Below are 16,194 nucleotides of genomic sequence, written 5' to 3' on the forward strand. Positions count from 1 at the left end.
TTCTTACGATTTTTCTCTTTGCAAAGGTAAGCAAGATGAGCCGATGCGCTGTCAGGAGGCTGTGAATTGGTTCACCAGCTCTGATCTTCTTACTGCTATCGTTGCTTCAGTGTCTGAGTTGCTTGAAGTTTTAAATAAGATAGGTAATGGTCTATATTCCAAAGCATTTTTTCATTGCAATATATATTTTAAACAGTTTAGGATTTCAGCATTGCTAAAAAAAACAAAAAAAACAAAACAAAACAGTGAAGGTTAAGATTGTGTTCTTCAGTGCTTTAGAGTGATACACTTCTTTCCTTTGTGACTTTTAACCTGTTTGTACATATACCAACTGAACTGCAGCTATTAGGCTTGGGCCACACAGGGCAGAAGTCTACTGAAATCCTCTGGCAGATTTCAGCCCCTGACCGCTAGCAGAATCCTCTTCTCTGTTTGATTCCAGAGTGGACACACTCGGCGGATTTCAGCTCAAAATGCAAAGTCTCAAATCCGAGTGTTTAGACTCGGGAGCCAACACAAGACTTCTGGATGTGAACAGAGAAGAGAATTCTGCTTGCAGTCATGGACTGAAATCCGAGTGTTTACACTCAGGAGCCAACACAAGACTTCTGGATGTGAACAGAGAAGCGGATTCTGCTTGCAGTCAGGGACTGAAATCCGAGTGTTTACACTCAGGAGCCAACACAAGACTCCTGGATGTGAACAGAGAAGATGATTCTACTTGCGGTCAGGGACTGAAATCTGCCTCGTCTGGCACACACACAGCAGAGCTGAAACTGAGGTCAGCCTAGAGATGCCTCCTTTTGCATATTGGAACTGACCTCTCCTTCAGCTCTGATGTGTGTGTATGTGCACATATGCTGATCTGATTTCAAAGCAATGGAGCAGGGGCAAGGAGCAGATCCACTTCTCTCAGCCTGCAAAAGTATGCAAGGTGAGAGCAGCTGGAGCTCAAGATGCATAGTCACACAAGTATGGCAGGCAGGTTTCTAAGTAGTTGAGCTAATCTTCAGGGGGAGCTACTATCCTTAGATATTCCTGCAAACTGAGCCAGAAAAGTCAGTTGCAGTCGGTTTTAGGATGATTGAAATTGGGACCCTCGTTGAGTCAATACTAGCTAATTCCAAAAGGAAAATGTTCTGATAATTGCCTCTACACATGATCACATTTTGTATCAAGTAACTTGAAGGCCACACACAAGTGCAAATGCTTATATGTGTTTCGAATGGGTTCTGTAATGTTCTGTGTTGCAACTTAACTAATACAAATCAAAAAAATATCCTTCCATAAAAGATGTCTTGCCTTCTCCAGGTAGTCTGATCAGTCAATGAGATTACTGTAGTTTGACAAAAAAGCACAGAACTCTAATCTAATATACTGTATACTTTATTTAGATCCAAGTCATCCATCTCACGTTAACGTAATTCAAAATGCTGCAAGAAATTCATTTGCAAAGCTAATGAAGAAAATTGCTATTCAAATGGAAATGAAAGCCGTTCATAAAGACAGAGGACCATCATTTGGGGATGCAGATTCCCTTTTTCACAGATTAGCACTTGGTCATCAGAGAATCCTCTCCAAAGCCAGAGGGACTCAAGAGACAAATTCTTTTACAGCTACGGTAAATACATTTTCCAGTTTAAATATATTTATTATTGGATTGCTGCTATGAGTCCCCCCCCCTCAAAAAAAAAAAAAAAAAGTATGTGTGTATGTAAATCTAAATGTAAGCATGTCTGTCACCTACTTGTTCTAGCAGGCAGCAGCAGCTGTATAGTCAGGAGAGGCAGAAGGGATGCAGGATTAATAAAGGGCCACTGTGATGGTGACCACTAAAGGTGGTCCGACGCTAGATAGCTAGACAGGAAGTACAAACATTTTCCCAGTTTTAAAGAAGATGGAAACTACATTCCTTGGTGCTTACTAGTGGTCGTTTCTGACTGCAAATGCAGTGTACAAAGTGCTATTTTGTAATATAAGACATCTGCTCTGATTGTATTTGTAGCGGGTGCCCTGATTTCACTGTGCAATTGAACCACTCACTATATACAATCTGGCTTATCTGTATCTGTAAAGATTCTATGAATATTCTTTTTCTGACTTTACTTTTTAGAAATCCATAGAAGTTTTGAAGAATCAAATACACAAGTTCATACAGCGATTACATAAAGCGGAGGTAGAGCGTCGTTCAATGCGTTTAGAACTGGCTGAGTTAAAGCAAAAAGTCTGCACCCTTGAAACAAATACTGACAGCACAGAGAGACTTAAACATAACAGGAAGATCAAACAAACTGTAAGTATGCAAGATGTACAGTAAGTACTCGGATTTTTCTCTCTGAAAACATCAGTTATATAATACATATATCTGTTTCATACCGCTAAGAATATTTATAACTGTATCTCCCAATTATTGCATATAAAAATCTGTTTCCTTAGGGATAGGACCTCAGGCTTAGGACCTGGTGTTTTCTGGATAAGGGGTCAAACTGCAGCATGATGCACCATACTTTAGGGCAAGTAAAATAAGTGGCTATCTTTTTAGAGCTTTTTGTACAGGAGGTTTGCATACGATAAACCCCTTACCTATAATTACTTGTCACTAACCCAAGCAACCAGAACGTGGTTTGAATATTTCGAAGGGTAGTGGAAGAAGGTCCGAGCACAAGACAAGCGATACAGCATGCAAAATAACAAGACTACCTGTCTTGTGTAACTTAAAGTGGTGATGCACCTTTAAGCAACTTTTCAATTGGACTTGATTTTTTTTTTTTATTATTTGCTGACTCTTTCCAGTTTCCATATGGAGGCCACTGACCCCATCTAAAAACAAATGCACTGTAAAGCCACACATTTATTGTTATTGCTACTTTTTATTACTTCATCTTTCTGTTTAGGCCCCTCTCCAGTCTCTTATTCAAATCAATGCATAGTTGCTAGGGTAATGTGGACTCTAGCAGCTAGATTACTGAAACTGCAAACTGGAGAGCTGCTGAATATAACACTAAATAACAAAAAACTAAAACAAATTACAAGTTGTCTCAGAACATCACTCTCTACATCATACAAAAAGTTAATATAAAGGAAAACAACCCCATTGATTTAATATTCTCTGTGTTATGGATTTCCAATATCTGTCTCTATAGCTGTAAAACAACAGACTGTAGAACTGTACAGACTTCTGAGTGCACTGGAATCACAAGTTTATCAAAGTCTCCCATCCATGGGAATAGGACTGTGCAAAAATAAATGAATAATTGGTTGAATAATGACTTCTCCTCTCCAAGCATCACTCAACTTGTTGGCAAGCCATACCTCAGTTCTCTGTCCCTACAGAGACTGGCTTTGTTCAATTATTCTTACAAATGGAGCTTGATGAGATCAATACCTCTGTAAAGCTTATAGTTGTAATGGATAAACCTTCATGCCAATCGCTGTCTTTGCAGAAAGCAGTTTCTAACGAGAAGTTTAAGAATCTATGCGAAGAGCTAAAAAATGCATTGTTACGGGAACAGCAAGCACAACTTCTGCTACAAGAGCAATCTCAGCAGCTGCAGGAGCTAAGTTACAGGATAGAATTGCATTCCACAGAAGAGGCAGAGAAGGATCAAACTTTAACAGAAGCTGTCAAGGTGACAAATGTTATTTAATGCCTTGTATGCGTATATACTCCATACAAACAATGTTTATTTTGCCTCTTCCTTCATGTGTTTTTTAAGTGTAGAAAAATGCTGTTTTTATTTATATCATCCAGAATCAGACAATGCTTACTGAAGATATTGGACTTTGTGATTGGAAAGCTTACACGCATCCATTTTATTCATAAAAGTCTCAAAAGGAAAATTAACACATGACTGCATACCAATGGACCAGAATGTACAGCACAGACACATCATAAACACACCTTAATAGTTTACAGTGGTTCTGTGGTGAATGTAACTTAAATATACTGTATATTGGCTGATTTTACTCTTAAAGTAAATAATTTAGTTAATGGGGGACCAACAATTCCAGTTAAAGCACTGGTAAGATCCATTCTGGATTAGGCAGTTTTAATTTTCTGTACATAAAAAAAGACATTCAGGAGGTTGTTTATTAAACCTTGATTTTTTTTGGTCGGCTTTTTGGGGTAAAAGATTTATTATACCCCTATGCTGCAAAAAGCCCAAATTGGAAAATCCACCATCTCAGACCTGTTGAGGTCCTGTCCTGTATAAGTCAATGGTAGAAGCTCCTATGCCAAATTGCGCTGCGTTTAGCCCAAAAATATGACTTTTTAGGGGTTTTAGTGCAAATACTCAAAAAAAAGTTTTTTGAGGAAAAAAGCCTGAAAAATTTCAGCGATTCGTGTTTTATTAAATTTTTTCACAATCCATTTAAATGGAGGTTTTTTTTATTAATAAATAAGCGAATAGCGGCCATGGGAGTTTAGTCAAGCTTTTTTTTATTAATATTATGATATAACTTTGGATTTTAGTAATAACCCCAAAGCAACGATGAAAGCCTAGCGACGGTCAACTAATTTTACCTAAAAAGTAAAGCAAAAGCTGACCAACTTAGGTTTAGGATTACTTGCATTGGAGATACATTATAAAGGCTCTCTGTTATAAATTTTAATAAAACAAAATATGCTGTTTACAGATGCAGCTTTTTAAATGGGGCCCTGGATTCTTGTTTAGATAGAAATCAGGACCTTGCCTTCGCCATGGTGGAACATTCTCCTGTTTGTTCTTAAACCATTCCAATGTTACTTTGTTTCTGTGTTAGGGATCATTGAAGCTTGGGGAAAAGTTCTTGGCAGGAAGAGTTTTTTTTTCTTAATTATATTAAATAATTTAACATAGCAGGATGTTAGAACAAACCTCTAATGGCAATAAATCCTAAACATGATGATGGGAGAAAAAGGCAGGGTAGAGTTTTCTTTAGCAAGACAACCTGGTTGTCTTGCAGTTTTTCCATTTGCACCATCGCTACTACTTCTATTTAACAAAATGAGAACACAATAATGTCTGACAACGGTTAAAACCCTGATCTCAGTCTGAGAATTTGTGGCATTATTTGATAACTGAGGTGCCCAAAGGTCTTTTTGTTTACCTTCAACAAAATCTGCCTAGAACAATGAGCTAAAATCATACCCAAATAATGCAAAGCTAGTACATACTTGCCAGATAAGTCTTTGCACCAAAAGTGATCTTTAATGGATATGTAAGCAATTTTTTTTAAATGAGCACAGATGCCTTTTACTGTAAGCCATGACGGTTATTACATTAGTATTTTAAATGTTTACTTATGCGATTGTTTGTAAACCACAACCTACCACACAATGCAAACATGCCTTTGCTTTTTCTCCTACTTGCAGAGTCTCTCCGAGGCTAAGTTAGAGCTAGAGAGAAAAGGTCAGTGTTTGCGCCAGCTGAACAGACAACTGCAAAGAATCGAACAGGACAAACTTCAGCTTCAAGTGGGCATTCATGATGCTGAAAATGCCCTGTGGATGGTAGCAACGTGAGCACCTTTTTGGGAGTAGATTTCTACAAATGAGATCAATTTATGCTTTTCTTTAGGTGGATTTTCTGGTCCTGAGAAAAATTGCAGAATGAAAAAAAGCGACATGCTTGTGCACCTTAATTTGTAAATAGTGCCACAGATTCTCCATTAAATTGAGATCAATTCTTTGCTTAGGCTATTGTAAGACATTATCTCTCGGTTATTAACCCAATCCAGTTTTACTTTAGTCTTTGTCCTCAAGAGCAAGCAGGTGTTTTCTCTCTGGCCCCCTGTTTTATTAAATTATTATTTTTGCCATTCCCTGCTAAAACACATTCTTGTATATCATACAGTGCCACCTTTTTACTATGGAATTTATGACTTATAGTAACCTTTCTGTGATGATAGTGAAACATCATAATTTTTATGGACTATGTGAATGTTTTTACATGATAAACCATCCTAATCCTATGAACCTTTCTTGTTCGTTAAACCAATAATTCATTAAGTTCACCTTTCAGTTAACTTAAAGAATTTCCTATTCTTAGTAACGTTTCAGGCAGTCTTCATTCCAATAACTAGGGTGATTGTTTTTTATTTTTTTGCAGAGATAAAGAAATTCTTATGAAGCACATGAAATCAATTGACTCGGTCTTTGAAAAGGTAAATAAATATAAACAAACTTTGAGGGGCATTCACTTTTACAGAAGTTTATTACCGTATATACTCGAGTATAAGCCGAGTTTTACAGTCCCCAAAATATGCTGAAAAACTCTACCTCGGCTTATACTCGGGCGGCTTATACTCGAGTATATACGGTAGGTGTTGCACAAAAACTAATTTTAAACATCTACCAATGAAAACCCGGGCCAAACTCCACCACTTTTACTGCACTCTCGGCCCCTCCATTGTCAATGTGGCTCCTAACTACAGAACGATCTTGTCTATCCTTTGATTGCTGATTTGAAGCTTCCTAATATGTAATTATATGTATAGTCTAGTCATTCAGCATAAAATAAAACACCAATGTAGATTCTTTTTTATCACTCTTTATGTTTATGTTCTTATTTTTATCATTTTAAGTGACATCTCTTGAGAAAGAGAAACTAGCTATTGCTGGCTTTGAGTCGCATGGAATTACATTTGAAACATATATACATACACCAAGTTGCCAAGAATATTATCTTAGAACTTGAGCCCAGGGGGTTGTGTCTCATTCTGTAGCTATCTGTCACATGATATTTCTACTTAAGACAAATTACATTTATGTAGCAAGCATTATTTAATATTCCATAAAGCATTATACTGCTGGAAATGGCCCTGGCCTGAGGAGCTATAACAAACAAGGGAAAGTTGTGCTCACCACTATTTTTTAAAACCATTAGGCGGGGGTGCAATGAGGGTGTGACCACAAAATACATATAGTCAACTACAAGAGGTCCTCTGCACTCAACCCATTATCAATATATTTAAGACAGAGACATTTTGTGCATACTGCTACTAAAAAATGCCTTACCCTTTAAACAAAACAGGGATTGTTTGTCCATATATTGCAATATATTTAAGATGGCCAACTACGTCAAAGTCATCCCATATCTGGCCAGTCCTACGCTTAATTTTCATCTGATTCATTAAGAATTCAATTGCTTAATTATACATTTTACAAAGGGACTGAGGAGGGAAGAGGTGTGTATGTATTTAATTATTTTAAGAATATAAGAAGTTATGAACTGCTTCAAAAGGTCCAAGAAAGCTGTTCTTTCTGTGTGGGGGTGTAATAGGTCACATGACATCCAGATTTTGTTGAAATTGGGTAAACGTGAGCAATGTAAGTCTTTTAAATTCCATGAAAGCTGGAGGTGATATTTTATTCCAGTTGTGAGCTCTGGGGCGTTTAGCTGCAGTAAGAATCGGATTAATGTAGTTTCCTATTTCATTTTTGGCAGAAGTTTAATAAAATCTTATATAGATTACAAATGCTTTATTTGATAAAACAATTTATTGGCAATGTTGATGCTGGACGACAGCTCTCTACACTAAGGGGCAGATTTACTAAGCTCCAGTGAAGAATTCGAATGAAAAAAAATGTGAATTTCAAAGTATTTTTTTGGGTACTTCGAATTCGATCGAATGATTCGAACAATTCGAAGTAAAAATCGTTTGACCATTCGATAGTCGAAGTATTGTCTCTTTAAAAAATACTTAGACTTCATAATTTGCCACTTTAAACCTACCGAGCTGTAATGTTAGCATATGGGGACCTTCCCCAGCACTTTTCTAAGCTTTTTTTGATCAAATAAAAATCCTTTGATCGATCACTTAAAATCGTTCGAATCATTCAATTCATTCAATTTGATTTTTATTCGATCATTCGATCAAAATATTTGCGCTAAATCCTTCGAATTCTATATTCGAATGCGAAGGATTTAACTTCGAGGGTTTATTTATAACCCTTGAAATTCGACCCTTGATAAATCTGCCTCCAACTTGCTATTCCATAACGATCACAAAGTGCTGCATTCAGTAAGATATTAATATACAGTATTTTGAGTTTACCTATATTATTGCTAAGAGTATAATCTCCTAAAATGACACGTTAGATCGTATTAGCTTGATATTCTGTCACCTATAAGTCAAGCAACTTAAGATAAATGTGGAATTGCGTTGGCATGAAATACAATATTCACACTTTGAGAAACTCGGGTTTACATAATATAAATCTGATAATTTTCTGAAGCACAAAACACCCTTTTACAAATTTTCATGCAGTCGCGGAAACCCTTTACCAAATAAATTTCATGACAACTACTGAAAATTATTGAAAGATTACAGATAGATACCACTATCTTTTTTTTTTCTTAGGTCAGAGATCAGATGTCACTGGTGTGCTCATCAAGGAATGATATCATTCTTCAGCTTCCCAAACTGCACCTAGAGATGTTACCTCTTCTGGAACACTTGGGCCGGCCAGAGTTCCTTGCATGCCAGGTGTGTCCTGTATTACACTCACCTAATTATAACTTCTTTATGAATCTTGTTCTTGCACAGCTGCCTGCATAGATACCTGCCGCCATTCTTTTTCTATTTTGATATTTTTCTCCATATCGATACTTTTAAAAGAAACCGTTCAGTGTAAAAATAAAAACTAGGTAAATAGGCTGTGCAAAATAAAAAATGTTTTTAATATAGTTAGTTAACAGAAATGTAATGTATAAAGGCTGGAGTGACTGGATGTCTCACATAATAGTCAGAACACAACTTCCTGATTTTCAGTTCTCTAACTCTGAGTTAGTCAGCGACTTTAAGGGGGGACACATGGGACATAACTGTTCAGTGAGTTTGCAATTGATTCTCAACATGCAGCTCAGATTCAAAAGCAAACAGTTATGGCCCATGTCGCCCCCCTCAAGTCACTGATAACCAATCAGTGGAAACCAGTTTTTATTTTTACCCTAAACACGTCCTTTGAAGGACCAGTAACAGCAAATATTTTCTAAAAAAAATTAGTATGCTACGAAAAAAAGACGCCAACACATATTAAAATTTAAAATCTCTATGACTTTATTAAGAAATAACTTACCGAAACTCTGCTTGCACTCCTCTTCAGAAAAGGCGACAATCCATTATGCGGCGCTCAATTTCTCCTCCTTGGCTATCTCCTATAAGGAAAGCAGGGAGGAGAAATGGAGCACCTCACAATAGATCGCTGATTGCCTTTTCTGAAGTGGAGCGCCAGCGGAGTTTTGTTTAGTTATTTCTTAGTAAAAACTCAGCTACTTTAAAGTTCAATATGTGTTGGTGTCTTTTTTTCGTAGCATGCTAACGAATTTTTAAAAAATATTTTTTGCTGCTACTGGTCCTTTTAAGGTAAAGACTTTCTAATCTTTCCATATGACCTTGTGAATGAAACACACCAGAAATTCCCTGACAATGTTAAGTGTTTAAGTATAACTGAATCTTTCTTTTTTATGAAATCTAATTGTCTCCCAAAATCATTTTGTTGCAGAAAATGATTAAGAGTTTCATGCAGGTCTATGATTTTGCATGCACCAAAGTAAGTGCCCTTGAAAGAGAAGTAGAATCCCACCAAAATCACATTGCAGCCCTTAAATCTGAACTGAAAACGGCCTGCTTGCGTGAAAATGAAAGCTTGTCTCTGGTAAGACACCAAATTGTAACACTACTTTCTTTATTATGCTTAATATATATTATGCTTATTAGTTTTACTATATTGGAGCAATTTTTAAGTTTCCTTTAAAGAGTTTAATATTACCTAAAATCTTTAGGACTTCAGTCAGAGGGCCAGTGAGTTCAGTAAATAGGACTTGAACAGGGCTTGTGTTTTGTACATTTTGCCAGTTGTTTTCATCATTGAAAGATCTGTTTTATTTTGAGCTAAACAGGGAATTTGAAGCTACTCCTTGATTGGTTCTTGCAAAGAGATAATTACTAGTGTACAACCCCATACCTTCCTTTCCTGTTCTGTAAACAGGGCTCCATTATGCAGGGGGTTATCTGTGCACTGGTCTAATTTTCTAACCCGCACAGACCAAACCTGAGATAGCTTTGAGTTTCCTGTATGCACTGTTTAGCTCAAAAAATAACCAAAATGCTGCAATAATAATAAACAAAAAATGTGTTGGTTAATTAAACTAGGGGGTATACTGCCCTATAAGAACGAGTGCATAAAACATAACGAATAATACTACCTATTCTTACTGAAGCCAAAAGTGAGTCCCAACAGAAAAGTGACTACTTGAGAATATAATCTGTAGATTCTGGCAAATTCCAGAGGGGCCAGGTATTGTAGATAGTGCCTAAATGTGGCACCTAGGGGTATAGCTGTGTTTGGAAGTGCAAGAACATCATTTAAGTGAAAGCTTATTTTTGTACAGTCCTTTATACCATGAGGTACCTCTGGACCTGGATACCAGAAGTTAACAGGAGGTTTTCATATAGTCATAACTACAGTGGTGTGAAAAACTATTTGCCCCCTTCCTGATTTCTTATTCTTTTGCATGTTTGTCACACTTAAATGTTTCTGCTCATCAAAAACCGTTAACTATTAGTCAAAGATAACATAATTGAACACAAAATGCAGTTTTTAAATGAAGGTTTACGTTATTAAGGGAGAAAAAAAACTCCAAATCTACATGGGCCTGTGTGAAAAAGTGATTGCCCCCCTTGTTAAAAATAACTTAACTGTGGTTTATCACACCTGAGTTCAATTTCAAAGGTTATAAAGCCATTTCTAAAGCTTTGGGCCTCCAGCGAACCACAGTGAGAGCCATTATCCACAAATGGCAAAAACATGGAACAGTGGTGAACCTTCCCAGGAGTGGCCGGCCGACCAAAATTACCCCAAGAGCGCAGAGACAACTCATCCGAGAGGCCACAAAAGACCCCAGGACAACATCTAAAGAACTGCAGGCCTCACTTGCCTCAATTAAGGTCAGTGTTCACGACTCCACCATAAGAAAGAGACTGGGCAAAAACGGCCTGCATGGCAGATTTCCAAGGCACAAACCACTTTTAAGCAAAAAGAACATTAAGGCTCCTTTCAATTTTGCTAAAATGATTGCCAAGACTTTTGGGAAAATACCTTGTGGACCGACGAGACAAAAGTTGAAGTTTTTGGAAGGTTCGCGTCCCGTTACATCTGGCGTAAAAGTAACACAGCATTTCAGAAAAAGAACATCATACCAACAGTAAAATATGGTGGTGGTAGTGTGATGGTCTGGGGTTGTTTTGCTGCTTCAGGACCTGGAAGACTTGCTGTGATAGATGGAACCATGAATTCTACTGTCTACCAAAAAATCCTGAAGGAGAATGTCCGGCCATCTGTTCGTCAACTCAAGCTGAAGTGATCTTGGGTGCTGCAGCAGGACAATGACCCAAAACACACCAGCAAATCCACCTCTGAATGGCTGAAGAAAAACAAAATGAAGACTTTGGAGTGGCCTAGTCAAAGTCCTGACCTGAATCCTATTGAGATGTTGTGGCATGACCTTAAAAAGGCGGTTCGTGCTAGAAAACCCTCAAATAAAGCTGAATTACAACAATTCTGCAAAGATGAGTGAGCCAAAATTCCTCCAGAGCGCTGTAAAAGACTCGTTGCAAGTTATCGCAAACGCTTGATTGCAGTTATTGCTGCTAAGGGTGGCCCAACCAGTTATTAGGTTCAGGGGGCAATTACTTTTTCACACAGGTTTGGATTTCTTTTCTCCCTTAATAATAAAAAACCTCATTTAAAAACTGCATTTTGTGTTTACTTGTGTTATCTTTGACTAATAGTTAAATGTGTTTGATGATCAGAAACATTTTGTGTGACAAACATGCAAAAGAATAAGAAACCAGGAAGGGGGCAAATAGTTTTTCACAACACTGTATTTTATTTTTATACTATCAAGATTTCGATCTTCAATGCTTCTTGTTACGTTTTTCTCTGAAGTAATCTACAAATCTGGTTAAATTCTGATCCGCTCAATGTGCTGACATTTCTTCTAGAGATGTACTTGATTTCTTTATAGATATCTGTTTTACAAATTTTTTTTTTTTTTTCTTCTTGAAAGCCGAGATGGTACGATGATAACATCAAAGAAGTAACAAAGACAGAGTTTATGTTAGAAATAACTAATGGCCAAGATTTCCTGCCTCTTCAGGCTGAACAAGAGCTGACACACAATCAAGTAAAATACGGTTTAGAAAGCAGCAGATTTCACCTTCTACCAACTGAAGCTTCATCTGTTGCTTGTTACTCCTCGCTACCTCAACGGATGCTTTCGACTACATCTTAGTATTCATATATACATATTGTAATTTGTAAGTGTGTGAAGCCATCTATGATGTTAGTCACTTTTATACAATGCACTATATTTATTGAACTGTTTATGCATTATCCACTGTTAATGTTTAATGATTTTATATAAAAAAAAAAAATCCAATGGAGATTTTATTTTGCTAACATTTTTTAAATATATTGATGGCATTGTAAGTATTCTGTTTTAGCCACAAACTTGCTGTCTTGTCTTTTTTTGACAGAAAGAGACTAACCACTTTTACTGAAAACTTTGAACATGTATGCAAAACAAAAGACTGCTTCTTGTACAGCGAAGTTAGGTTCATACTAGTGACAACCTATACCAAATTTACTGGCTGCCCATCGGGCTATTAAAATTGATAGCAAGCTCTTGTGAGCACGTCCCTCTGATCCTATTTTTACTCTGTAACCATTGTTTGTTAATTTAATGCAAGACACCTATTTGTTAAAAATGAGAATCTTAAGAGCCGGGTAACTTGCTGGCACTATAGAAATGATGATGATAATGATGATAGCAGTGTCACAAATGTGCACAGTCTAGCGCTCTGTTTCTTAAACTATTAAGAACATTTGAAGTTTCTACAGGTCTCACAATTATTGCTCTCTACTCACCATACATGACAGCAATTGTCTTTGTAATGTTTCCCATAGAAATAGCCCCTGATATGATTTTACAGCTAAGTCTATGCATTATTGGGCATAGAAATCGCACATATACACATCATGAAAGACATATAGTCAAATACAAGAGTCCTCTGCACTCAATATATAAGTCCATTGTCAATATATTAAAGACAGAGACATGTTGTGCATACTGCTACTGAAAAATGACTTACCCTTTAAACAAAACAGGGATTGTTTGTCCATATATTGCAATATATTTAAGCTGGCCAACTACGTCAAAGTCATCCCATATCTGGCCAGTCCTATGCTCAATTTCATCTGATTCATTAAGAATTCTATTGCTTCATTATACAAAGGGACTAAGTTTTACCTGCAACTTACTTGCTGCTTTCAAAGTAAAACTCCCAAACCTGGCTGCCCCTTTATTAGACACCAGTGGGATCACCTGACTATAGCTGGGAAGGGTGGGAGCTACAACATGGAGCTGGTCACTGCTCCTGTATAACTATAACAAACAAGGGAAAGTTGTGCTCACCACTATTTTTTAAAAACATTAGGTGGGGGTGCAATGAGGCTGTGACCACAAAATACATATAGTCAAATACAAGAGTCCTCTGCACTCAACCCATTATCAATATATTTAAGACAGAGACATTTTGTGCATACTGCTACTAAAAAATGCCTTACCCTTTAAACAACACAGGGATTGTTTGTCCATATATTGCAATATATTTAAGCTGGCCAACTACGTCAAAGTCATCCCATATCTGGCCAGTCCTACGCTCAATTTTATCTGATTCATTAAGAATTCTATTGCTTCATTATACATTTTACAAAGGGAAAGACATTGCCATTATATATGTTAGTGTAATGATTTTAAACATTTTATAATCTTTCGGTTTCTTAATTTGTTTTGCTACAATAAATATATTTGCAGTGCCATCTAGTGGATATTTGCACTTACCACAGGAACATTCATAAACATACAGGCGACAGTAGTTTCTCAAGCTGACTTTCACTAACTTGCTAAACCATACATCCTGATTAATATATACAGAAGTAACAATCCTTGGATTTGGTCCCAACAACATTAGAATAGAAGTAGTGAGTTCTATATAGACCCCTTCTCCACCTTCTAATTTTCCTTTCCATTCTAATAAGATCAAGCGCTCCCCTTATTATCATTGTGGTTTAAACCCCCTTTTTTTTTTTTTTTTTTTTTTTAGAAATTATTTTAATTGTTGTATTACCCAATTAATTGTTTGTGAATTGGATTCTAAGAAGTGAAGCACTGTAGCACTTAATATTTATTAGCTATTCATTTGTAAATGAATGTAGGGAGAATTAGATTCGATGAAATGAAGCACTGAGACACTTTATATTTATCAGCAATCAACTCTTTAATGAATTCAGTCATAATTAAGGCACAGTGCACTTTCTAGTCAATTAATTATCACTTTCTTAGCATCCACAGTATATCCGTACAATCACTTAAATTTAAAATGATCACTTTATACAAATTTACTAATATTCTTTTTCATTGTTCACTTTTTATATACTATTTATTTAAGCAATTAATTGGTTACTTTACACAAGTGGAGATTGGGTAGTTACAATTAATTCAAAGTGAAGTACCACTGAGATACAATTGACATTTTATTAGGGAAATATATGGGGTATTCTTTTCCTCTTCTTATAAAAATTACAGTGACAAACTGACCCAGTCAGACCCCTGTATAAATCCCAAGATCCTAAGATTTCCAAGTGTTTTTTCTCTTTTTATTACCGGTATATACAGAAGTAACACCCTAAAGCTCTGAGTTCATGTTTTGTGTTGGTGCAAGAGAAAGTGTTTTTCTTTATTAGTCTTTATTACTTTGTAAAGGCCTGGGCTGGGACTTGGGGGAAACACTTCTCACTGAGATATATTCAGGGTCGGACTGGGCTGGGGGCCCACTGGAAAAACCCAATGGGCCCCTGGCTCTAGTGGGCCCAGCCATGTTCCCTGCACTAGTCTTCTTGCTGCAGGTTGCGGCAAATACAAGGTGTGTGCGTGCATATGTGGCATGGGATCTGGAGGGGGGCTGACTCAACAGGCTCAGTTAGAGTAACTGATTTTAATAGAAAAACAAAAGAAAGTCCCACATTTTCAATCACATCATAGTGATCTTCCTCAGGGAAAAAAAACGAGTTTAATAAAAACCCCTACCTTACATAGACCCCCGTCCCTCCTCCATCCATCCTAGCTGCTACCAAATGCCCCTAAGTCTTTACTTACTCCTCCATGCAGATTCTGTCCAGCGGAGTTCACGGCAGCCATCTTCTTCTCTTCGGTAATCTTCGGAATAAGTCTGGGTAAGCGGTGCATGCACAGTTGGAGCAAGTTTCTATCTCGCTACAACTGATACATCTGTCTCTTGTGTATGGCCTTTCCTGCTCTTGCTATACTGATCACTGACTTAATTAGTCTCCACACTCTGTGTCTGCAAATGGTATTCAGTTCTGCGGTTAAGCTTGATCTCTCTATGAACTTCTCTCTTGTTGTGCTGATCTGCCCAGCAATGTTTGTTTCGTTGTGAGATAAAATAATTGGCTGCCATGAACTCCGCTGGACAGAATCTGCACGAAGGAGTAAGTAAAGAGTTAGGGGCATTTGCCTGGGGTAGGAGGGAGGGGGGTCTATGGGGGGTAGGGTTTTTTTAAGTTTAGGGTTTAGTTCTCCTTTACGTACAATAATAACACTTAGATCTCTTCTAAAGCTTTTTAAATACAATGTTGTTTTTATAAAGCTTACTCTTAACTTATATACTGTATAAGCTTTGGCTTTATGCAAGGGAAAATACACTTTTGTCCTTCATTTTAAATTTAAACTACCTCTTTAAGGGCTAGTCCACACGGGGAGATAGCCACGCGTTTGCGGTCGCGGCGACAAAGCGCCGCGCCAGTCGCCGCGACCGGCGCAGGCGACAGTTTTGTATGGGCGCCTATGTAAAAACGCCTGTGCTAACCACACGAGGCGATGCGCTTTTCAACAGTCGCCTGAAAATGCCTCGCCAGGCTTTTTCAGGCGACTGTTGAAAAGCGCATCGCCTCGTGTGGTTAGCACAGGCGTTTTTACATAGGCGCCCATACAAAACTGTCGCCTGCGCCGGTCGCGGCGACTGGCGCGGCGCTTTGTCGCCGCGACCGCAAACGCGTGGCTATCTCCCCGTGTGGAATAGCCCTAAGGCTGGTATTACACTTAAAGAGCAAGTAGAGCTGGAATT

At 37.5% G+C, this 16,194-nt stretch overlaps 1 protein-coding gene across 3 annotated transcripts in view; it reads left to right on the top strand.

Moving 5' to 3' along the window:
* Window positions 1-12,499, top strand: part of LOC108713715 (coiled-coil domain-containing protein 171) — a 32,242-nt gene extending 19,743 nt beyond the window's left edge. For 2 of the 3 annotated variants that reach the window (XM_018257235.2, XM_018257244.2), the window contains exons 16-24: window positions 27-143; window positions 1,395-1,621; window positions 2,114-2,293; window positions 3,444-3,629; window positions 5,357-5,502; window positions 6,093-6,147; window positions 8,347-8,472; window positions 9,491-9,643; window positions 12,057-12,499. In XM_018257235.2, coding sequence (XP_018112724.1) covers window positions 27-143; window positions 1,395-1,621; window positions 2,114-2,293; window positions 3,444-3,629; window positions 5,357-5,502; window positions 6,093-6,147; window positions 8,347-8,472; window positions 9,491-9,643; window positions 12,057-12,281 — 1,415 coding nt within the window. In that variant the 3' untranslated portion in view covers window positions 12,282-12,499. Of the gene's footprint in view, window positions 1-26; window positions 144-1,394; window positions 1,622-2,113; window positions 2,294-3,443; window positions 3,630-5,356; window positions 5,503-6,092; window positions 6,148-8,346; window positions 8,473-9,490; window positions 9,644-12,056 lie in introns of those variants that run through there. The other variant, XM_018257253.2, reaches the window with a different exon arrangement.
* Window positions 12,500-16,194: the final 3,695 nt, after the last annotated feature.

Source organism: Xenopus laevis, chromosome 1L, assembly GCF_017654675.1.
Source record: "Xenopus laevis strain J_2021 chromosome 1L, Xenopus_laevis_v10.1, whole genome shotgun sequence".
Classification (NCBI taxonomy): domain Eukaryota; kingdom Metazoa; phylum Chordata; class Amphibia; order Anura; family Pipidae; genus Xenopus; species Xenopus laevis.